The 26,056-nt window shown below is 39.7% G+C and overlaps 1 protein-coding gene across 1 annotated transcript in view; it reads right to left on the minus strand.

Annotated features, from left to right (window-relative positions):
* Positions 1-6,206: 6,206 nt before the first annotated feature.
* Positions 6,207-26,056, minus strand: part of Zfp950l3 (zinc finger protein 950 like 3) — a 30,006-nt gene continuing 10,156 nt past the window's right edge. The window contains exons 2-4 of the mRNA XM_087598458.1: positions 8,853-8,979; positions 8,596-8,656; positions 6,207-7,448 (exon numbers count right to left, since the gene is read on the minus strand). Coding sequence (XP_087454584.1) covers positions 6,443-7,448; positions 8,596-8,656; positions 8,853-8,979 — 1,194 coding nt within the window. The 3' untranslated portion in view covers positions 6,207-6,442. The remainder of the gene's footprint in view (positions 7,449-8,595; positions 8,657-8,852; positions 8,980-26,056) is intronic.

Below are 26,056 nucleotides of genomic sequence, written 5' to 3' on the forward strand. Positions count from 1 at the left end.
AGCTGAGTACTTCTTGTCCCAGACTTCCAATCAAAAGGCGGACCTTTTCCCGAATCTTCAGAGATTTGCATTTCACAGCACCTTTGCCTGTTCTCCAATACCTTACCCATCTGTCTTCCCACCCAGACCCAGAATGAACCCACCACTCCAGCTTCCACTGCTCTGCAGCCATCTCCTCCCCTTTCTTGGCATTGAGTCTCTGCTCACCAGGTCCTGACTTCAGAGATCGGCTGAGCTCCCCTCACAGCACTTAGTAGGTTTAAAAGGGCCTGGTGATCAGCCACAGTCGTTGTATATTAAAAATCTAGAGTGACTAACTTTTGTTATTACAGATGTCAAAATGTAAGACTCAGTATACTATATACAAAATTTGGGTACAAAAAAGGCCCGAATAATAGAAATAGAGACTGAAGAATTATTTTCCCTCTATAAAATAAGGGACTATCATTCTTATGAAACTTACTACAAAAGAAAAGTAATTGTATACGATTTAAATTATATGAAAACTAACAAGTATTACCAACATGTTTGAGCTATTGAGCTATCACACATTTGAGAAAAATTAGCAAAGTTGGATTATTACTGAAAGACAAAATCTCCACATATTCCACTATTGTTTATTACTGTGTTCAGGCATCTGGCAGAACTGCATTCAGCTGTAAGGGTCTGTCTGTAGCCATACTTCTTCATGGGGATTTTAGAAGGCAAGTGCCTCAGCTCTATGTTGTTAATTGACACATAAATGACTTATTATTACAAAGCAATATGGCCATGTCATTGTCATTCAATAGACCTCCCAAAACTCCCAGGGACTAAACCACCAACTAAAGAGTTGAGTACACACGGACGGACCCATTGCTCTGGCCGCATATGTAGCAGAGGATGGCCTTGTCAGGCATCAATGGGAGAAAAGGCCCTTGGTCCTGTGAAGGTGTGATGGTTTGCATATGCTTGGCCCAGGGTGTGGCACTATTAGAATGTGTGGCCTTGTTTGAGGAAGTCTGCCACTGTTGGGGTGGGCTTGGAGACCCTCCTCCTGTCTGCCTGAGGATGCTCAAGCTGTTCCTGGCTTCCTTTGGGTGAAGATGTAGAACTCAGCTCCTCCTGCACCATGCCTGCCTGGATGCTGCGATGCTCCCACCTTGATGATAATGGACTGAACCTCTGAACCTGTAGGTCAGCCCCAATTAAATGTCCCTTATAAAACTTACATTGGTCATGGTGTCTGTTCAAAGCAATAAAAGCCTGAGACAGGAGTCTAGATGCCCCAGTGTAGGGGAATGCCAGGGCCAGGAGGTGGGAGGAAGTGGGTGGGGGAGCACCCTCATGGAGGTAGGGGGTTGGGGGGATGTAATAGGAGGTTTCCAGAGCGGGAACCAGGAAGGGGGATAATATTTGAAATGCAGATAAAATATCCAACAAAAATATGAAAACAAAAAAGGTTCACAAAGGAACCTTCATTGTTATGATGAACAGCAATACTTCTTGAAGTTCTACAATAATAATTTAAACTGGTAAATTATGTATTCAATTCATGTATTCTCACTAATTGGGTTATTACTTTGCTTTGTTAATCTTATTCATTTAAAAATGTTTGCACTGTGCTTGTGTACACAGACCTGTGCCATGGTGTACATGTGGCAGTTGGAGGACAATTTATTGCTATTATCTACTTCCCCAATGTGAGTACTAGAAATGAATCCCAGGAAGTGATTTGGCTCATGTGACCTCATGGGCCCTTTTTGAGATTTAAAAATTAATTTTTGTATGTGCTGGTGTGTGAGTGTGCATATGCTACAGAACAAGTGTTATAATCTGAAAAGAAGAGAAAAATCTGTAGGAGTAATATGGGTCTCCTGGACATTAAACTTAGGTCATCAGGCTTAGCAACAACCAACTTTACCCATTGAGACAATTCTCTGGCATTCATTTCTGGTTCTGAGCAACTGTTATGAACAAGTATTTACTATTAACAATAAACAAACACATTTCCCCCAACAGATAGCAATATACCATTTTAATTTCCAAATAGGTTTTACTATTCAATTTGTCTGGTTTTCTCCATTCTTAGATGACAATATTTACATTCTGAAAAGAAGACAGTATTTTACTTAATAACTAATCCTATTTGAGCATCAATGAGATACCTCACTGGGAAGTGTCTGTGATGTGTAAAGCTGGCAATCTCCTAGTGATTGTCATATAAAGATGTCCAAATAGATCCCACAAAGGTGTCTTCCAGTCTGCAGATATGTGTCATGGCATTAAAACCCATAACATTACACACACATACAAAAAACAATTATTTTTCCTTCAATAAACCTCATTGTTGTTATATTATCTAGCATTTCTAGATAATTTTCTTAGCAGGCAGAGAGCTTCCACATAAAAGTCAATCATGGGAAGAAGCTAACAGCCATGTGTTCTGCTTGAGAGAGCTTTGTGACGATCACCGACAATTTAGCTCTTGCAAACCCAATCACAGTCTTTTACTCACATATAAACTCGAAAATTCCTTTTGATTATCCTACAAATCACCACTTTAGGACCTTAGCCCTTAGATTCTTCGAAATGGCAGCAAGTACAATTTTTAACACAGCATGAGGCATTTTTGTTGAGGAACATAAACACACACTTGACTTCTGGACTCGTTCTGTTTCTAATTATCATGGAGCCGTTCACCATGGCAGTAAGAACATTACCCAAATAACCATGGGAGGGAAAATATTTCCAAAAGGAGAAACATGAAGTGAATTATGTACATCATTATACAAGCAAGCCCTAGGTCCACAGTAACTGTCAACACTTGTGAAGGCCAGCACCCTGCTAGCTCTGCTCCAGGGGTGGGGATGATTTCAAGCTGACTTTCCCATGGCCATGCAGAACTGGACAAGAATTGGTGATCTCCGTTACACTTGAATGGACATGGTAAATGATTTACTTCCTTCAAGGCTATGATGAAAAGTGATAAAACACGCTTTTTTCCCCCTTGAAATTGAAGACAACTATGATGTCTAATGCCTGCATCAAATTGTTTACAAGAATAGGTTTTTTCCTCTTATATGAGTTCTTTCCTATGTCCTGACATCATGAAGACATACAAAGTCTTTAAACTATTTACAAGGCTAGAGACATGGCTGAGCAATTAAGATAATTTCATCCCCAGGACCGAGGTCAGGTTTTTGAAAGCTTCCTTTAATTCTTCCTCCAAGAAGATCAAAGGGTCTAATTAATATTCATGGGAACCAGCATTCATAAACATATACACACAGAGGCCAGACGCACTGACATCACATGATGCTTGCCTTTTGTAAGGATTCATTCCAGTAACTCAGGTGTTAAGGTACCTTAAAGTTTACCTAGAGTTTTTCTTTATGTATTGGTTCATGAAAGAGATAGCAAGAATGTAGGCTTCAAGTCCTTCTCAGTTGGTGGTTTCCTTCGGAGAGATTTAAGAAATAGTGCCCTTCTGAGGGAAATATGTCACTGGGAGTGGGCTTAAGTGTTTACATCAACACATCATTTTTGGCTCCCACTCTCCACACGTCATGCTTCAGGTTGCAGATATGAGCTCTGAACTTTCTGCTTTAGCTGCCATGCGACACTTGTTGCAATGCCACTTTCATCCTGACCCCATAACCCTCTGGAAACATAAGCCAAACTAAACTGTTTTCTAAGTTGCTTTAGAGTTTTATTTTACAGAAGAGATAAGGCACTAATACATACCCATAAAGCTTTACACCTAAATTTTTTCATGTAATTGAAGAAAATTGTAAAATATAAAAGGGTTACCTTATTCATTAAATTCACAGGGCTTTTGTCCACATGTACTTTCAAGTAGAAACAAAATGAGGAACAACATCATAATGCTTGAATAGATGATAGACGCCTGTCAGAGGCTCATCCCAGAATGATCTTGTATAAGTGAAAGGAAATGTGTCAACAAAAGGTCTTACCAAATACTTTATATTTATAGATTCCATTTAGCATATGTTCTTTCAGATCTTCAAAGACTAGTGTGATATACACGGTCTTTAACAGACTGATTACAAACTAAAGGTTTTACTCTTGTATAAAGTTACCACGAAGTGCGAAGTTTCGCCACAATGACAACATTCCTGGTGTTTCTCTGTGGAATGGCTTTTCCTCATAATTTCAATGACTACTGTTATATGCAAAGGCTTTCCCACATTGCTTGTCTATAGGCACATATCTTCATTACGTGTTCTTTTATGTATTGATAGGTATGTGTGTGGTGAAAAGGCTTTATCACATTGATTACATTTGTAGGGTTTCTAACCAGTATTCATTCTTTTATGTATTCAAAGACCGCTAAGAAATATAGTCTTTAATACTGGTTACATTCTTAGGGTTTCTCTCTAGTGTCCATTTTTGGGGGAGAGGACAAGGTAACAAAGTTTTTTCAAAGGCAGCCACACACACTATAACTGTCCTCAGAAGCAGGCATGGGAAAACAGACAATCAGCTATAGAAGGAGGCTATGGTCTTCGCCTAATACTTTCTCGTGTCTTTGAATCTGGCAGGTAGTCAAATGCCTTTTCCAGAATAGGCCAATGAAGACAAGTTCGGTTTGGTGCTTAATTTTCAGTCAGCTTCCTGGCCAGCAGCTCATGTAGAGACATACTGGCATACGAGTACACCAAATTCTTCCTGGTCCAGTCATGGGGCCACTGGAGGGAGAAGATAGCGAGATTTGCTTCTTTGGGTTCTGCTTGTTGGTTTCATAGTTCCTAGATCCCTATTCAGCTTAATGGTGAGCACGCCACCTTGAAGGAGACATCATAGCCTTCCAGGATATAAAGTTTGTCTACAGGGTTTTCAAAGAACGCTGTCAGGGAATTCAGCATCGCTTCTGGGAGGATTTGATGAACTATCTCTTCTAGAGTGCTTCCGTTGCCCAACATCCCTAAGTTCCTCAAATGCACCATGCAGACCCTCTGGTTTTTGTTGGTCAGTATCTGATTCATGTAGGAGAGATTCAAATGGACCTTGTGGATGGGGCAGGTTGCATTGTCTGTGACCACAGCCTTGTTTCAGCTCCCTCCTGCTAGAGCAAGGTGGACAGAGAACACGAGCAGTGCAGAAAGCTTTTAGTGCTTACATGATGCTCCTCCTGTGTGTATTCTTTTAGGGGTTAGGAGAGGACTGTGTCCTGGAAAGGCTTTACCACATTGGTTACATTCGTAGGGTTTCTCACTAAGGCGTGTTCTTTTGTGTATTAGTAGGTAACTATATGGTGGAGAGGGTCTATGGCATTGCTTACATTTGTAGGGTTTTTCTCCAATATGTATCCTTTTGTGTCACTGAAGATGACAGTAAAATGCAAATGTTAGGAAGAAGCAAAAGAAACTTCTAAGTATTGCCTTTTTTTTTTTTAATTAGCTTCCGTTTCATCACAGGGTAAAACTAAGTTCATCTCTTGAGGTTCTCGGGGAGGTGGGGACTTCCAAGTACCACACCAGCTTCAATTTTTTATCCTTTGTTCCCCTAAAATTGACTTTTCCTAATTACAGCTTATGCTATTCATGTTTTGTTCCTAAAAACATGGTGACTGTCCCTAAATACAAAAGAAATAATGGATATTATCGGTTACACTATAGGACCTCTATTCTGCATCAGTTAACATAGATTTGCTACATAAGGACAGTCCCTATCCCTAAATCTTGATTGTTGAGAAAATGTAGATATAACTTGGCAAGGATGTTTTTGATTTTTAAGCTAAAATGTTTTTTTTTTAAATCTTCTGGCTTGGGGATAGGAATATTTGTGTCACGGTTCAGCTCCTGAGTTTGATTTGTATCCTAATCAGTCAGTAGTAGCTTGATTGAAATAAGTTCTTGTCATTGGCATTGACCTGGTGCTTGCATAGTGTTGAATCTCAGTGGACTATAACACAAAGGCCTTAACACATTGCTCATACTCACAGAATTTTTCTCCAGTATGAATTTTTTCATGATAGTGACTATATAATTGTGTAAAAGTTCACCATAATCAAATACATTCATATGGTTTCTCTCTAGTATGAATTTGTTCATGCCTCTAAAGATGATGACAATGAAAGATTTTATCACACTATCTTTTATGTTCTCAATGACTCTGACTAAGAAAAGCTTTACCACATTGATAACATTCATAGGCTTTTTCTCCAGTATATGTTTTTTTTTAATATAGGAGGAGACAATTCTGATTTATGAAAGCTTTATTGCATTGATTACATTCATACAGGTTGTCTTCTGTGTCTTCTTTTTCGTTTTTGGAGAATACTGTGATATGCAAAGGTTTCACCACATTGGATACTTCATAGGGTTTCTTTCCACTATGTGTTCTTTTATGTATTTGGAGACTATTATGATGTACAAAGGCTTTACTACATTAATTACATTCAGAGGGTTTCCCTCCAGGGTATGCTTTTTTTATGTACTCAGAGACCATTGTAATATGGAAAGGCTCTACCACATTGGTTACATTTGTACGGTTTCTCTCCAGTATGTGTTTTTTTATGTTTTAGGAGATGACTCTGACTCACAAAGTCTTTACAGCATTGATTATATCCATAGGGTTTCTCTCCAGTGTGTGTTACTCTATGAATTTGGAGATTACTTTTATATGCAAAGGCTTTACCACACTGGTTACAATTATAAGGTTTCTCTCCAGTATGAATTCTTTTATGCCTTTGAAAATGACTGCTACATGCAAAGGCTTTACCACACTGGTTACAATTATAAGGTTTCTCTCCAGTATGAATTCTTTTATGCCTTTGAAAATGACTGCTACATGCAAAGGCTTTACCACATTGGTTACAATTATAAGGTTTCTCTCCAGTATGAATTCTTTTATGCCTTCGAAAATGACTGCTACATGCAAAGGCTTTACCGCATTGCTTACATACATAGGGTTTCTCTCCAGTGTGTGATCTTTTATGTACTTGGAAACCACTGCGATATGTAAAGGCTTTACCACATTGGTAACATTTATAGGGTTTCTCTCCAGTGTGTGATCTTTGATGTACTTGGAGACTCTTGGCATATGCAAAGGCTTTACCACATTGGTAACATTCATAGGGTTTCTCTCCAGTATGAATTCTTTTATGCCTTCGAAAATGGGTGCTATATGCAAAGGCTTTACCACATTGATCACATCCATACGGTTTCTCTCTACTATGAGTTTTTTTATGCATTTGGAGACTATTATAATATGTAAAGTCTTTACCACATTGGTTACATTCATAGGGTTTTTCTCCAGTGTGTGTCCTTTGATGTACTTGGAGACTATTATAATATGCAAAGGCTTTACCACATTGTTTACATTCATAGGGTTTCTCTCCACTGTGTGTCCTTTTATGTGCTTGGAGAGCACTGGGATATGGAAATCCTTTACCACAATGGTTACATGCATAGGGTTTCTCTCCACTCTGACTTCTCTCATGCCTGCAAAGACAATTAGCACATGAAAAAGGTTTACCGCATTCATTATACTGATGAATCTTTCTATCTGTACAAATTAATTTTATAATTTGTTCTAATGGTAAGAGGAATCAGGTCTTGAGAACTTAAAACGTGTTTACATTCATGGTATTCCCCTACATTATGGGTTGTTTTGCATCTTTGAAGATACCTGTGTTAGTCAGAGCATTAATTGGCTCACATTTATAGCATCCTTTATCTAGATGAAATTTTTCACATACTGAAGTGAATCATAAAAGCTCAGAACTTTACTACACTGAATGCATTCATAAATTTCCTTTCAGTATGAAATACACTACATCTGTATACTGCATTTACAATGTGAACCAGGACAAACAGAAAAGAATTTCCACATTGCTAGTATGAAAGGGATTTTCTGCAGTGTGAGTATATGGATGGAAAACCAAATAATTTTAAACTTATATCATATTACCAAATTCTATTCAATGTGGGGACTACTACATATCTTCTAATTGTACTAAGAGAGAGGAATACATTGATTCTTTCAATATCCCTGTGCTCACATGGCCTGTATAAATTGTTACATATAATATACCTTTCTATAAAGAAGAATAAGAAGTGAAAGGATTCCACATTGCATTTTACAAAAGATGTCTTCCTCACAGACATGAGGTATATGGATAAAGATTTCTCCAAAATAACATTCTTGACTTTCATAAACTATCCTCTTCTCACTTAAAGTTAGCAATGTTACTACACATATATGAATATTGCTAGCTTTACTATGGACTATTTACCTATTAGAAGATTTCCCACATATACTTATCAACTATTCAATGTGTATACTTTTTGCAATATCTAAGTGGTATGGGATTAAACAGATTACCATTTCTACAGCATAATGTAATGGAACTATGATACAAATGCTGTTATCAATTAAGGCATTGTATCCTTCTTTCTTTCTTACAACAATGCATTGGAAACACAAATCAGATACCTGAGACTGAGGTTATGGTTTTGTGAAAACTTAATAAACATTGATAACACTTAAAGCAGTGCTTTTTCACACTATCACTTTTCTTTAAAACCTGAAGGGAACATTACAATTTCTTCAGAGGCATATTCCAACCAACTTACACAGGAAAATTACCTTCCATGCCTTCTAGAACTTTGAAAATGTTCTTTGATATTGTCATCTTCCCAGTTGTAGCCTGAAATATAGTGACAGAAAATTTATAACAGATTATTGGAAATTAGGCCAAATTTAAGTTAGTATCTCCAGTGAACCTTAGAGCCATATTTAATTCATATACTTCATTCTTCCTCATTCTCAATTAAAATCAAAGAACAGTATCAGTAACTATTGTCCCTTCATTTTAAAAAGTGAAAGGAAATTTATTGACTTACCTATAGCAGTGAGATTCCTGTAGGTCTCCAGCATCACATCTCTGTAAAGACTCTTCTCTGAAGGATCCAGTAAAGTCCATTCGTCCAGGGTGAAGTTCACACGCACATCATCATAGGTCACCACACTCTAAAATATCCCATACAGGTGTAAAACACAAAGGTGTAAACGATTCCAACATCAGTTTAAATATCTGCTCACTGACAATATATTTGTATAATTCTGGTCCTTCCCACTTGTTTGATACAGAAGTACTAATGTAATCCCGAAATTATTTCTGAAGGACTATGAATAATAAGGTTCACTTCTGTAATTTCTGTGCCATCTGAATAGAATATAGCCTTCCAAGAGAAATGCCAGACAGACAGAGACCGAGAAGTAAACAGGACTGGACACACATCAGAGAAATGGTATCAACCATTACTAACTAGGAAAAAATCGATGGGCAAGTTGGGTGTATGGGTTCATGTCTTCAATCCCATTATTCTGGAGGCAGAGGCAGATGTTATCTTATAGAATTGGATGCCAGCCTGGTCTATGCAATGAGTTCCATGACAGCCAGTGGAATATAATAAGACTCTAATTCGCCTGCCAAAATCAATCAAATGAATTAAAAATATAGAAAAATGTTAAGAGTTCTTTATTGAAGTTCCTCAAAAATTTATACATTCTAGAACCTTGAAATGGCCCATTTTATACTATGACATTAATAACATCTTACTAAGCACCAGTGGAAGGGGAAGCCCTTAGTCCTGCTAAGACTGAACCCCCAGTGAACGTGATTGTTGGGGGGAGGGCGGTAATGGGGGGAGGATGGGGAGGGGAACACCCAGATAGAAGGGGAGGAGGATGTTGGCCTGGAAACCGGGAAAGGGAATAACAACCGAAATGTAAATAAGAAATACACAAGTTAATAAAGAAAAAAAAAAACAAAACAAACCCCCCCAAAAAAATCTTACTTAAAGGAAATGCATGTTTAAACAATTATAAGTACACAGATGAAAATATTAGCAATGAAAATGTTAATCCTAAATAACATAGAGCGGGAGGAGAGATGGCTCAGAAGAGAGGAGTTCTTACTGGTTTGCTAATAATTGAGTTCAATTACCAGTACTTACATGTAGGCTCACAACTATCCATTATCCCAACATTAGGGGGTTCTGCAGTCATCTTCTGTGACTATTTTGAGGGCCAATCAGGCAAGCATGAGGTACATATTCATGAATGCAAGCTAAATACTCATATTCACATTCATTGAAACATTTCTTGTTTTGTTTTTTTTTTCTTTTTTCTTTTTTTTTGGAGCTGGGGACCGAACCCAGGGCCTTGAGCTAAATCCCCAACCCCGAAACATTTCTTAAAAACACAACAGATAAGATAAATGGAACGCACTACAATCCAATCAGTCAGAAGGCTCAGGTAGTATTAATGACATGATTATATGCCAGCCTGGGAACAGAATATGATTTCTGTTAAATTTCAAAATCTAAAATGTGGATGAAGGTCAGCACAGCAACTCATTTTTGACATGTGCAAAATAATACACTACAGGCCCATGAGCCGGTAATATAAAGAAAAAGAAAAAGCCTCCATTGTTGGTGGGATTTCAAACTGGTACAACCATTCTGGAAATCAGTCTGGAGGTTCCTCAGAAAATTGGACATTGAACTGCCTGAGGATCCAGCTATACCTCTCTTGGGCATATACCCAAAAGATGCCCCAACATATAAAAAAGACACGTGCTCCACTATGTTCATCGCAGCCTTATTTATAATAGCCAGAAACTGGAAAGAACCCAGATGCCCTTCAACAGAGGAATGGATACAGAAAATGTGGTACATCTACACAATGGAATATTACTCAGCTATCAAAAACAACGGCTTTATGAAATTCGTAGGCAAATGGTTGGAACTGGAAAATATCATCCTGAGTGAGCTAACCCAATCACAGAAAGACATACATGGTATGCACTCACTGATAAGTGGCTATTAGCCCAAATGCTTGAATTACCCTAGATCCCTAGAACAAATGAAACTCAAGACGGATGATCAAAATGTGAATGCTTCACTCCTTCTCTAAAAGGGGAACAAGAATACCCTTGGCAGGGAAGAGAGAGGCAAAGATTAAAACAGACACAGAAGGAACACCCATTCAGAGCCTGCCCCACATGTGGCCCATACATATACAGCCACCCAATTAGACAAGATGGATGAAGCAAAGAAGTGCAGACAGACAGGAGCCGGATGTAGATCGCTCCTGAGAGACACAGCCAGAATACAGCAAATACAGAGGCGAATGCCAGCAGCAAACCACTGAACTGAGAATAGGACCCCCGTTGAAGGAATCAGAGAAAGAACTGGAAGAGCTTGAAGGGGCTCGAGACCCCATATGTACAACAATGCCAAGAAACCAGAGCTTCCAGGGACTAAGCCACTACCTAAAGACTATACATGGACTGACCCTGGACTCTGACCTCATAGGTAGCAATGAATATCCTAGTAAGAGCACCAGTGGAAGGGGAAGCCCTGGGTCCTGCTAAGACTGAACCCCCAGTGAACTAGACTGTTGGGGGGAGGGTGGCAATGGGGGGAGGGTTGGGAGGGGAACACCCATAAGGAAGGGGAGGGGGGAGGGGGATGTTTGCTCGGAAACCAAAGAATTATTATTAAGTATTAAATAAATTAAAAAAAAAAAGAAATGTATATAAGAAATACTCAAGTTAATTAAAAAAAAAAGAAAAAAAAAAAAAAAGAAAAGAAAAAGCCAGGCTATGTTGGCCAACAGGCTAAAGACCAGCCTTGGCTTAGAGAGTGATTCTGGGGAAGAGGTGTTTGGGAACAGCAGAAGAAAAAAAAAGAAATTGAAGCCGAAACATGGGTGCAAACTAACAGCCCAAGTTCAGCTGGAGACAGCTCTTGCAAACCAAAGCCTTATGTTTTATTTACATTTCAACTGTCCTCCCCAGGTTCCCCTTTGATTAGTCCATGAATCAGCATTCCCTGACCACAAGGACAGCAAGTACATTCTTTTTTCTTTTCCTCTTAGATAAGAATTCAAGAGATCTGCCAATCTTTGTAAGTACAGAAAATAAGTTTAGTTGGACTGGATTCTACCTTGAAATTACCACTCCCTAAATCTCTTTCTCACTTTTCTTACTTTCTGACAAGCTGATTCATAGTGAAGTTGCCTTTGTTCTCCTACATCTGTGAAGTTCTAATACAATTCATATAGCATCCTTTTATTTTATACAGTTGAGAAACTGTATATTTTTGAACTCATGTTTTCAGAGTTCTTTATTCTAGACTGTCCTGAAAGTATCAATAATTAACATTTTTGGTGAGGAACATAGACACGCTTTCAACTCCTGGACTACTGCTGTACCTAATTTTCATGAAGATGAAATCCTTAATGAGGAGGAGGAACATAAAGTAAATTATACATATAATAAAAACGAAACTTACAAATGGCAACTATCAAATTCTTGGAGTCCCAAGTATGTTGGCTCTGCTCCAGGGGTAGAAACCACTGTCCCTTGAGGCCATGAAAGACTTGGCACTTACATACAATCCCAGCACTCTGGAGACAGAGTCAGGAGAAGCTCTAAGTTATTGGCCTTCTCATCTACAAACCTGCTTAGAGGACAAACATGGCTACACAGAGAAACTTTATCTTCAAAAACAAAACCAAAAAACAACAAAACTAAAAATGTAAAAAGCATTGGGATAACAAAATAGCTTAGCACTGACTAGCAATTGCTTCTACTGTATCTTATGTGATTTAAGGATAGAGACTATCATGTCATGAAGGTATGACAGCATAAGGAAGCTTATTAATCAGTTTCAATCACAACACAACAGACACAAAAAACAGGAAATGGTTTAAGTCTACAGATACCCAAATCCCATTCCTAATAAGAAATATAAAAAGCCTCCTAGAAAAGTTTCCATGAGGTCCCTAAAGAAAGATACAAAGGAGAGACAAGAGTTCAAAGACACCATCCTATTTGGGAGCTTTTTTTAATCTTTATTAACTTGAGTATTTTTTATTTACATTTCGATTGTTATTCCCCTTCCCGGCCAACATCCCCCTCCCTCCTCCCCCTCCCCTTCTCTATGGGTGTTCCCCTCCCCATCCTCCTCCCATTACCATCCTCCCAGCAACAATCACGTTCACTGGGGGTTCAGACTTGGCAGAACCAAGGGCTTCCCCTTCCACTGGTGCTCTTCCTAGGCTATTCATTGCTACCTTTGAGGTTGGAGCCCAGGGTCAGTCCATGTATAGTCTTTCAGGAGCTTTTGATTCAATCAACCACATTCTGCCTCTGGCCACTATAGTCTCATGGTCATCCCAGAAGAAAATACATTTCATTTAACTTCAATGATTCTAATAGTCTGCAACAGCTTGTACGCTGTTCAAATGTCAAAGTCTCTTCTGATATTCACAGTAATCTCTTCACTACCACATCTTGTAAAATCAGAAAATAAATTACATCTTTCCAGCAGACAATAGCACAGGATTACCTTTCCCATTTCAATAGAGAGCAATGTGTGCATAGTAAGGGAAGACTGGACAGAGGCATGAAATCCAGCAGGATAAACACCAAACCCTGTAGGTCTGTCTCAGACACATGGGGCTTCAGTTTCAAAGGGTTTAGATGGCCCTATCCCTGCAACCTCTCATACTTCTATCAGCTTGGGTAAATCCATTTCCTATGTCTATTTCCCCATGGCAGATTTCTCTTAGCTTAGGTATCTCAACAAATTGTGTTCTCAAAATGCAACTCAGGCTTCATGCTCATACCTTCAGGCAAGGAACTCACAGGTTTCTTTTTGTTTGTTTGTTAAACTGTGGTTCTGACTCTGACAAACATAGGGGCCTAGAACAATGCTGAACGAAAACCAGAGAAAAACACCTGGCTTTGAATTTTACATCTTTCTTGTTAGCAGAACCAGTACAGCATGGATAATCTTGCAAAGTTCAGCTTTTAAATTGGGATGTAACAGTATGCTTGGACCACAGCTGCAGTAGGTTTTATAAGAAATTCCTTTCTGGGACTAGAATCCACTTTGCTTACTCATTCTATTAATTTAAGACATAGCAGGAGGGAGTGTTACTCATCACACACTTTTTAGGCCATTTCAAAAACTACCTATTGCTGATTTTTCTGAACAAATCACAGATGTTGTATTTGTTTCTGCCCTTGTTGCTTTTTTTTCACTGTAGTCCTGAACGAGTCACTAATAATGCCCATTAAACAGATTAAATATTGCGTCTAAGAAATCAGTCCATTATTTTTTTTTTAATTCTGCCTTACTCAATTTCTCAGGATATGGACATAATAAGAAATGTTTTACTTGCTTGGTTAAAGTCACACCGAGGTACTTTATATTATTTGGGTCTATTATGAAGGGTGTCGTTTCCCTAATTTCTTTCTCGGCTTGTTTCTCTTTTGTATAGAGGAAGGCAACTGATTTATTTGAGTTAATTTTATACCCAGCCACTTTGCTGAAGTTGTTTATCAGCTTTAGTAGTTCTCTGGTGGAACTTTTGGGATCACTTAAATATACTATCATATCATCTGCAAATAGTGATATTTTGACCTCTTCTTTTCCGATCTGTATCCCTTTGATCTCCTTTTGTTGTCTGATTGCTCTGGCTAGAACTTCAAGAACTATATTGAATAAGTAGGGAGAGAGTGGGCAGCCTTGTCTAGTCCCTGATTTTAGTGGGATTGCTTCAAGTTTCTCTCCATTTAGTTTAATGTTAGCAACTGGTTTGCTGTATATGGCTTTTACTATGTTTAGGTATGGGCCTTGAATTCCTATTCTTTCCAGGACTTTTATCATGAAGGGGTGTTGAATTTTGTCAAATGCTTTCTCAGCATCTAATGAAATGATCATGTGGTTCTGTTCTTTCAGTTTGTTTATATAATGGATCACGTTGATGGTTTTCCGTATATTAAACCATCCCTGCATGCCTGGGATGAAGCCTACTTGATCATGGTGGATGATTGTTTTGATGTGCTCTTGAATTCGGTTTGCCAGAATTTTATTGAGTATTTTTGCGTCGATATTCATAAGGGAAATTGGTCTGAAGTTCTCTTTCTTTGTTGTGTCTTTGTGTGGTTTAGGTATAAGAGTAATTGTAGATTCGTAGAAGGAATTCGGTAGGGCTCCATCTGTTTCAATTTTGTGGAATAGTTTGGATAAAATTGGTATGAGGTCTGGTTCAACTGGAGGGCAACATGTAGAAGAATGCAGATCGATCCATGCTTATCACCCTGTACAAAGCTTAAGTCGAAGTGGATCAAGGACCTCCACATCAAACCAGACACACTCAAACTAATAGAAGAAAAACTAGGGAAGCATCTGGAACACATGGGCACTGGAAAAAATTTCCTGAACAAAACACCAATGGCTTATGCTCTAAGATCAAGAATTGGCAAATGGGATCTCATAAAACTGCAAAGCTTCTGTAAGGCAAAGAACACTGTGGTTAGGACAAAACGGCAACCAACAGATTGGGAAAAGATCTTTACCAACCCTACAACAGATAGAGGCCTTATATCCAAAATATACAAAGAACTCAAGAAGTTAGACCGCAGGGAAACAAATAACCCTATTAAAAAATGGGGTTCAGAGCTAAACAAAGAATTCACAGCTGAGGAATGCCGAATGGCTGAGAAACACCTAAAGAAATGTTCAACATCTTTAGTCATAAGGGAAATGCAAATCAAAACAACCCTGAGATTTCACCTCACACCAGTGAGAATGGCTAAGATCAATAACTCAGGTGACAGCAGATGCTGGCGAGGTTGTGGAGAAAGAGGAACACTCCTCCATTGTTGGTGGGATTGCAGACTGGTAAAACCATTCTGGAAATCAGTCTGGAGGTTCCTCAGAAAATTGGACATTGAACTGCCTGAGGATCCAGCTATATCTCTCTTGGGCATATACCCAAAAGATGCCTCAACATATAAAAGAGACACGTGCTCCACTATGTTCATCGCAGCCTTATTTATAATAGCCAGAAAATGGAAAGAACCCAGATGCCCTTCAACAGAGGAATGGATACAGAAAATGTGGTACATCTACACAATGGAATACTACTCAGCTATCAAAAACAACGAGTTTATGAAATTCGTAGGCAAATGGTTGGAACTGGAAAATATCATCCTGAGTGAACTAACCCAATCACAGAAAGACATACATGGTATGCACTCATTGATAAGTGGCTATTAGCCCAAATGCTTGAATTACCCTAGATCCCTAGAACAAACGAAACTCAAGACGGATGATCAAAATGTGAATGCTTCACTCCTTCTTTAAATGAGGAAAAAGAATACCCTTGGCAGGGAAGGGAGAGGCAAAGATTAAAACAGAGACTGAAGGAACACCCATTCAGAGCCTGTCCCACATTTGGCCCATACATATACAGCCACCCAATTGGACTAGATGGATGAAGCAAAGAAGTGCAGACCGACAGGAGCCGGATGTAGATCGCTCCTGAGAGACACAGCCAGAATACAGCAAATACAGAGGCGAATGCCAGCAGCAAACCACTGAACTGAAAATAGGTCCCCTATTGAAGGAATCAGAGAAAGAACTGGAAGAGCTTGAAGGGGCTCGAGACCCCAAAAGTACAACAATGCCAAGCAACCAGAGCTTCCAGGGACTAAGCCACTACCTAAAGACTATACATGGACTGACCCTGGACTCTGACCCCATAGGTAGCAATGAATATCCTAGTAAGAGCACCAGTGGAAGGGGAAGCCCTGGGTCCTGCTAAGACTGAACCCCCAGTGAACTAGTCTATGGGGGGAGGGCGGCAATGGTGGGAGGGTTGGGAGGGGAACACCCATAAGGAAGGGGAGGGGGGAGGGGGATGTTTGCCCGGAAACCGGGAAAGGGAATAACACTCGAAATGTATATAAGAAATACTCAAGTTAATAAAAAAAAAAAAAAAGAAATGTTTTGTTCCAAAATAGAAATTTTTCATGAAGTCTATTTTCACTGACGTCCTAAGGTGCTGACTAAAGTATAAAGCTCTCTATGCTCTTCGCCATCTCAATTCTTTTTTCTTTTATTCTAACTTCACTCAGAAATATTTTTTAAGATTTATTTATTATTTTATGTATATGCGTACACTGTCGCTATCTTCAGACACACCAGAAGAGGGCATCGGATCCCATTCCAGATGGTTGTGAGCCACCATGTGGTTGCTGGGAATTGAACTCAAGTCCTCTGGAAGAGCAGTCAGTGCTCTTAACCTCTGAGCCATCTCTCCAGCCTGCCATCTCAATTCTTGATATTTTCAGCATTCTTCGAAAAGAGAACAAACACTTCCAGATTCTGTCTAGCAGCAAAAATCACGTTTTGTGTACCTTTTTCATTCTAACTTGCTTCTCTGTTGTTGTGGTTAAATCTTCTAACCAAAAGCATCTCAGGTTATGAATGGGTTTTTTTGGATGGATCTGTCAGGTAATAGTCAATCATTTTGGGAGCTTAGGATAGAAACTCGAGGTAGAAAAGGAAGACAAGAAGAATGGATAAACATTGTTTTCTGGCTTGAGCTCTTGTTTGGTCACTGTCTCATGCTCAGCTAGCTCTCTCATCCAGTCCAGGCCTACTTGCTTAGGGATATTGCCATCTACAGTGGAAAAGATTTCCCACATCAGTCAACAGTAAACACAATCTCTCAGACATAACAACTAGCCATTCTGATGGGGCCACTCCCTCATTTGGGGCTCCCATAGATATCTGAAATATTGAGAATTGAACTTATTAGCATGGAGACAATAATAAAACAAACATTTTAAATACTCAGAACCACTGTGTTAACCATATCAATCACTTAAGTAGCAAAAAGGCAAACATTGATGACTGCAACAACTGGAAACAAAGATTTGCCAAGGAAGGAAGATAGACAACTCTTTAGGATCAAAAGAGAAAACTTAAGATATTTCTCCACGCCGGAAGGGGCGGCACAGGTCTTCCTGGTTGCTGCCGCTGCAGAGAGCCCCTGGGCAGCACCCCACGAGCGAACCTGAGCCTCGGGACCACAGGTAAGACCAAATTTTCTGCTGCAAGAAAGCTGCCTGGTGAGCTTGGGACACACGGAAGCAGAATTTCTCTAGGACCAGGCACGTTCTGTGTTTACCGGAAGTCCCACACCCGCGGATCCCGGCCCGCAGCAGCTCTCTGCTCCCAGACCCGGTGAGAGAGAGACCCAACCGCCTGGTCAGGTGGGCACTCCTGAGGCTGCAGAGCGGAAGAGACCACCAACACTGCTCACCCCTGCCCACATCCCTGGCCCAAGAGGAAACTGTATAAGGCCTCTGGGCTCCCGTGGGGGAGGGCCCAGGAGCTGCAGGACACCTGCCTGAGACACCGCCAGAACCTGAAAGAAACAGACCGGATAAACAGTTCTCTGCACCCAAATCCCGTGGGAGGGAGAGCTAAACCTTCAGAGAGGCAGGCAAGCCTGGGAAACCAGAAGAGACTGCTCCCTGAACACACATCTCGGACACCAGAGGAAAACACCAAAGGCCATCTGGAACCCTGGTGCACTGAAGCTCCCAGAAGGGGCGGCACAGGTCTTCCTGGTTGCTGCCGCTGCAGAGAGCCCCTGGGCAGCACCCCACGAGCGAACTTGAGCCTCAGGACCACAGGTAAGACCAAATTTTCTGCTGCAAGAAAGCTGCCTGGTGAACTCAAGACACAGGCCCACAGGAACAGCTGAAGACCTGTAGAGAGGAAAAACTACACGCCCGAAAGCAGAACACTCTGTCCCCATAACTGACTGAAAGAGAGGAAAACAGGTCTACAGCACTCCTGACACACAGGCTTATAGGACAGTCTAGCCACTGTCAGAAATAGCAGAACAAAGTAACACTAGAGATAATCTGATGGCGAGAGGCAAGCGCAGGAACCCAAGCAACAGAAACCAAGACTACATGCCATCATCGGAGCCCAATTCTCCCACCAAAACAAACATGGAATATCCAAACACATCAGAAAAGCAAGATCTAGTTTCAAAATCATATTTGATCATGATGCTGGAGGACTTCAAGAAAGACATGAAGACACTTAGGGAAACACAGGAAAACATTAATAAACAAGTAGAAGCCTACAGAGAGGAATCGCAAAAATCCCTGAAAGAATTCCAGGAAAACACAATAAAACAGTTGAAGGAATTAAAAATGGAAATAGAAGCAATCAAGAAAGAACACATGGAAACAACCCTGGATATAGAAAACCAAAAGAAGAGACAAGGAGCTGTAGATACAAGCTTCACCAACAGAATACAAGAGATGGAACAGAGAATCTCAGGAGCAGAAGATTCCATAGAAATCATTGACTCAACTGTCAAAGATAATGTAAAGCAGAAAAAGCTACTGGTCCAAAACATACAGGAAATCCAGGACTCAATGAGAAGATCAAACCTAAAGATAATAGGTATAGAAGAGAGTGAAGACTCCCAGCTCAAAGGACCAGTAAATATCTTCAACAAAATCATAGAAGACAACTTCCCTAACGTAAAGAGATACCCATAGACATACAAGAAGCCTACAGAACTCCAAATAGATTGGACCAGAAAAGAAACACCTCCCGTCACATAATTGTCAAAACACCAAACACACAAAATAAAGATAGAATATTAAAATCAGTAAGGGAAAAAGGTCAAGTAACATATAAAGGGAGACCTATCAGAATCACACCAGACTTCTCGCCAGAAACTATGAAGGCCAGAAGATCCTGGACTGATGTCATACAGACCCTAAGAGAACACAAATGCCAGCCCAGGTTACTGTATCCAGCAAAACTCTCAATTAACATTGATGGAGAAACCAAGATATTCCATGACAAAACCAAATTTACACAGTATCTTTCTACAAATCCAGCACTACAAAGGATAATAAATGGTAAAGCCCAACATAAGGAGGCAAGCTATACCCTAGAAGAAGCAAGAAACTAATCGTCTTGGCAACAAAACAAAGAGAATGAAAGCACACAAACATAACCTCACATCCAAATATGAATATAAAGGGAAACAATAATCACTATTCCTTAATATCTCTCAATATCAATGGCCTCAACTCCCCAATAAAAAGACATAGATTAACAAACTGGATATGCAACGAGGACCCTGCATTCTGCTGCCTACAGGAAACACACCTCAGAGACAAAGACAGACACTACCTCAGAGTGAAAGGCTGGAAAACAACTTTCCAAGCAAATGGTCAGAAAAAGCAAGCTGGAGTAGCCATTCTAATATCAAATAAAATCAATTTCCAACTAAAAGTCATCAAAAAAGGTAAGGAAGGACACTTCATATTCATCAAAGGAAAAATCCACCAAGATGAACTCTCAATCCTAAATATCTATGCCCCAAATACAAGGGCACCTACATACGTAAAAGAAACCTTACTAAAGCTCAAAACACACATTGCACCTCACACAATAATAGTGGGAGATTTCAACACCCCACTCTCATCAATGGACAGATCATGGAAACAGAAATTAAACAGTGATGTCGACAGACTAAGAGAAGTCATGAGCCAAATGGACTTAACGGATATTTATAGAACATTCTATCCTAAAGCAAAAGGATATACCTTCTTCTCAGCTCCTCATGGTACTTTCTCCAAAATTGACCATATAATTGGTCAAAAAACGGGCCTCAACAGGTACAGAAAGATAGAAATAATCCCATGCGTGCTATCGGACCACCACGGCCTAAAACTGGTCTTCAATAACAATAAGGGAAGAATGCCCACATATACGTGGAAATTGAACAATGCTCTACTCAATGATAACCTGGTCAAGGAAGAAATAAAGAAAGAAATTAAAAACTTTTTAGAATTTAATGAAAATGAAGATACAACATACTCAAACTTATGGGACACAATGAAAGCTGTGCTAAGAGGAAAACTCATAGCGCTGAGTGCCTGCAGAAAGAAACAGGAAAGAGCATATGTCAGCAGCTTGACAGCACACCTAAAAGCTCTAGAACAAAAAGAAGCAAATACACCCAGGAGGAGTAGAAGGCAGGAAATAATCAAACTCAGAGCTGAAATCAACCAAGTAGAAACAAAAAGGACCATAGAAAGAATCAACAGAACCAAAAGTTGGTTCTTTGAGAAAATCAACAAGATAGATAAACCCTTAGCCAGACTAACGAGAGGACACAGAGAGTGCGTCCAAATTAACAAAATCAGAAATGAAAAGGGAGACATAACTACAGATTCAGAGGAAATTCAAAAAATCATCAGATCTTACTATAAAAACCTATATTCAACAAAATTTGAAAATCTTCAGGAAATGGACAATTTCCTAGACAGATACCAGGTATCGAAGTTAAATCAGGAACAGATAAACCAGTTAAACAACCCCATAACTCCTAAGGAAATAGAAGCAGTCATTAAAGGTCTCCCAACCAAAAAGAGTCCAGGTCCAGACGGGTTTAGTGCAGAATTCTATCAAACCTTCATAGAAGACCTCATACCAATATTATCCAAACTATTCCACAAAATTGAAACAGATGGAGCCCTACCGAATTCCTTCTACGAAGCCACAATTACTCTTATACCTAAACCACACAAAGACACAACAAAGAAAGAGAACTTCAGACCAATTTCCCTTATGAATATCGACGCAAAAATACTCAATAAAATTCTGGCAAACCGAATTCAAGAGCACATCAAAACAATCATCCACCATGATCAAGTAGGCTTCATCCCAGGCATGCAGGGATGGTTTAATATACGGAAAACCATCAACGTGATCCATTATATAAACAAACTGAAAGAAAAGAACCACATGATCATTTCATTAGATGCTGAGAAAGCATTTGACAAAATTCAACACCCCTTCATGATAAAAGTCCTGGAAAGAATAGGAATTCAAGGCCCATACCTAAACATAGTAAAAGCCATATACAGCAAACCAGTTGCTAACATTAAACTAAATGGAGAGAAACTTGAAGCAATCCCACTAAAATCAGGGACTAGACAAGGCTGCCTACTCTCTCCCTACTTATTCAATATAGTTCTTGAAGTTCTAGCCAGAGCAATCAGACAACAAAAGGAGATCAAGGGGATAACAGATCGGAAAAGAAGAGGTCAAAATATCACTATTTGCAGATGACATGATAGTATATTTAAGTGATCCCAAAAGTTCCACCAGAGAACTACTAAAGCTGATAAACAACTTCAGCAAAGTGGCTGGGTATAAAATTAACTCAAATAAATCAGTTGCCTTCCTCTATACAAAAGAGAAACAAGCCGAGAAAGAAATTAGGGAAACGACACCCTTCATAATAGACCCAAATAATGTAAAGTACCTCGGTGTGACTTTAACCAAGCAAGTAAAAGATCTGTACAATAAGAACTTCAAGACACTGAGGAAAGAAATTGAAGAAGACCTCAGAAGATGGAAAGATCTCCCATGCTCATGGATTGGCAGGATTAATATAGTAAAAATGGCCATTTTACCAAAAGCAATTTACAGATTCAATGCAATCCCCATCAAAATACCAATCCAATTCTTCAAAGAGTTAGACAGAACAATTTGCAAATTCATCTGGAATAACAAAAAACCCAGGATAGCTAAAGCTATCCTCAACAATAAAAGGACTTCAGGGGGAATCACTATCCCTGAACTCAAGCAGTATTACAGAGCAATAGTGATAAAAACTGCATGGTATTGGTACAGAGACAGACAGATAGACCAATGGAATAGAATTGAAGACCCAGAAATGAACCCACACACCTATGGTCACTTGATTTTTGACAAAGGAGCCAAAACCATCCAATGGAAAAAAGATAGCATTTTCAGCAAATGGTGCTGGTTCAACTGGAGGGCAACATGTAGAAGAATGCAGTTCGATCCATGCTTATCACCCTGTACAAAGCTTAAGTCCAAGTGGATCAAGGACCTCCACATCAAACCAGACACACTCAAACTAATAGATGAAAAACTAGGGAAGCATCTGGAACACATGGGCACTGGAAAAAATTTCCTGAACAAAACACCAATGGCTTATGCTCTAAGATCAAGAATCGACAAATGGGATCTCATAAAACTGCAAAGCTTCTGTAAGGCAAAGGACACTGTGGATAGGACAAAACGGCAACCAACAGATTGGGAAAAGATCTTTACCAATCCTTCAACAGATAGAGGCCTTATATCCAAAATATACAAAGAACTCAAGAAGTTAGACCGCAGGGAAACAAATAACCCTATTAAAAAATGGGGTTCAGAGCTAAACAAAGAATTCACAGCTGAGGAATGTCGATTGGCTGAGAAACACCTAAAGAAATGTTCAACATCTTTAGTCATAAGGGAAATGCAAATCAAAACAACCCTGAGACTTCACCTCACACCAGTGCGATTGGCTAAGATCAAAAACTCAGGTGACAGCAGATGCTGGCGAGGATGTGGAGAAAGAGGAACACTCCTCCATTGTTGGTGGGATTGCAGACTGGTAAAACCATTCTGGAAATCAGTCTGGAGGTTCCTCAGAAAATTGGACATTGAACTGCCTGAGGATCCAGCTATACCTCTCTTGGGCATATACCCAAAAGATGCCTCAACATATAAAAGAGACACGTGCTCCACTATGTTCATCGCAGCCTTATTTATAATAGCCAGAAAATGGAAAGAACCCAGATGCCCTTCAACAGAGGAATGGATACAGAAAATGTGGTACATCTACACAATGGAATATTACTCAGCTATCAAAAACAACGAGTTTATGAAATTCGTAGGCAAATGGTTGGAACTGGAAAATATCATCCTGAGTGAGCTAACCCAATCACAGAAAGACATACATGGTATGCACTCATTGATAAGTGGCTATTAGCCCAAATGCTTGAATTACCCTAGATGCCTAGAACAAATGAAACTCAAGACGGATGATCAAAATGTGAATGCTTCACTCCTTCTTTAAATGAGGAAAAAGAATACCCTTGGCAGGGAAGGGAGAGGCAAAGATTAAAACAGAGACTGAAGGAACACCCATTCAGAGCCTGCCCCACATGTGGCCCATACATATACAGCCACCCAATTAGACAAAATGGATGAAGCAAAGAAGTGCAGACAGACAGGAGCCGGATGTAGATCGCTCCTGAGAGACACAGCCAGAATACAGCAAATACAGAGGCGAATGCCAGCAGCAAACCACTGAACTGAGAATAGGTCCCCCATTGAAGGAATCAGAGAAAGAACTGGAAGAGCTTGAAGGGGCTGAAGACCCCAAAAGTACAACAATGCCAAGCAACCAGAGCTTCCAGGGACTAAGCCACTACCTAAAGACTATACATGGACTGACCCTGGACTCTGACCCCATAGGTAGCAATGAATATCCTAGTAAGAGCACCAGTGGAAGGGGAAGCCCTGGGTCCTGCTAAGACTGAACCCCCAGTGAACTAGTCTATGGGGGGAGGGCGGCAATGGGGGGAGGGTTGGGAGGTAGGGAAGGGGAGGGGGGAGGGGGTTGTTTGCCCAGAAACCGGGAAAGGGAATAACACTCAAAATGTATATAAGAAATACTCAAGTTAATAAAAAAAAAATGATTAAAAAAAAAAAGATATTTCTCCACAAGGTCCACAAATGGACAAAATTTCAAGGAACTCATAACATAATATAGTAAATTTTCAGAAGATGAAAATAGGTGAAGGTCTATAATTTTTCAGAGGTACAGCAATATAATAAGAGTATAATTAATAAAATCATACAACATGCATAGTATCATTGTTAAAAGAAGATACAAAGACAGACGTAAATATCATATAGTTGTTAAAACAAGAATTATGTGGTTGGGGATTTAGCTCAGTGGTAGAGCGCTTGCCTAGGAAGCGCAAGGCCCTGGGTTCGGTCCCCAGCTCCGAAAAAAAGAACCAAAAACAAAAAAAACAAAAAAAAAACAAGAATTATAAGATTATAATCAAAACCAATATCAAAGGAATCACTGGCCAGCACTCACACCATGCATTCTGGTTTACTCCTTTGATAGTAATAAAAACTGGATCATGGGTGGAGGGCTATTGCAGTTGGAGAGATTGGCTTAAAGCATAAAACTGATTCAACATTAGAGTAAATGATTTAGACTAGTAAAAGTATCTCATTCTCTTATGATTAAAAATAGGATGTCTACTAGGAACACTTAGACACCATTTTGTTTGGAATGACTGATGACTGGATATATGTCTGTGCAAACCAAATGCAACAAAGCAAAGTTTTTTTTGTTTTTTTTTTTAAAAAAACCTGTGTATTTGTATTATACACCTAAACAGCTTGTCTTGCACTAATTGATTTATAACTTATAAGCACTTTTGGAAGCAAGTCTATTCTACTTTTTAAGCATATGTTCGTGTGTGTGAGAGAGACCTTTTTCCATGTGAGTACACAGGATACACCAGAGAAGAAGGTGTCAAATCCCCTGGATCCGGAGTAGCAGGCAGTTATGAGCCTCCCAACTTGGGTTGGGTGTTGGTATCTGAGCTCAGATCAAACAGAAAAAGAATATTTGCTGAGCGCCCTGCCCAGTGTAGCTAGTACTTTTATTCCAAGAAACAAAAAGTCTTTCACAGATTAATAACAACAAAAACCTAAGTAAATATAGAAGTAAATAAATGTTCAATGGGAACCTGATGCCTCAGTATTAAGATGCTGGGTATGGGGGCTGGAGAGATGGCTCAACGGTTAAGAGCACTGACTGCTCTTCCAAAGGTCCTGAGTTCAATTCCCAACAACCACATGGTGGCTCACAACCGTCTGTAATGGGATCCAATGCCCTCTTCTCGTGTGTCTGAAGACAGTGAAAGTGTACTTATATACATTAAAAAAAATAAATCTTTTAAAAAAAAAGGTGTTGGGTATGGGACTGGGCAGGATGCCTTCCGAGCTTCCCCATTCTCTGTTAATTGAGACCCAATACTCGAGGTTTCCCCTAGTGAACAGCTTCCTCTCCCCTTTCTATGCCTCTTGTAGATACTGCAGACCATCTCCATCTAGTCTTCTCTTCCAGATTCATCTGTGACTGAGTCCTCAACTACAGGCAGAGCGCCCTGGAGGAAGAAAGAACTGGATCTACTAAACTAGAGAGCAATGGAGAGAATCCCCAGGAGGAGACACCTCTATTAAGAGAAAACTTAATCCAGAAATATTATTGGGGAAAATTATTGCTGAAATTTACAACCCCA

This window comes from Rattus norvegicus, chromosome 20 (assembly GCF_021556685.1).
Source record: "Rattus norvegicus strain SHRSP/BbbUtx chromosome 20, alternate assembly SHRSP_T2T, whole genome shotgun sequence".
Lineage (NCBI taxonomy): Eukaryota > Metazoa > Chordata > Mammalia > Rodentia > Muridae > Rattus > Rattus norvegicus.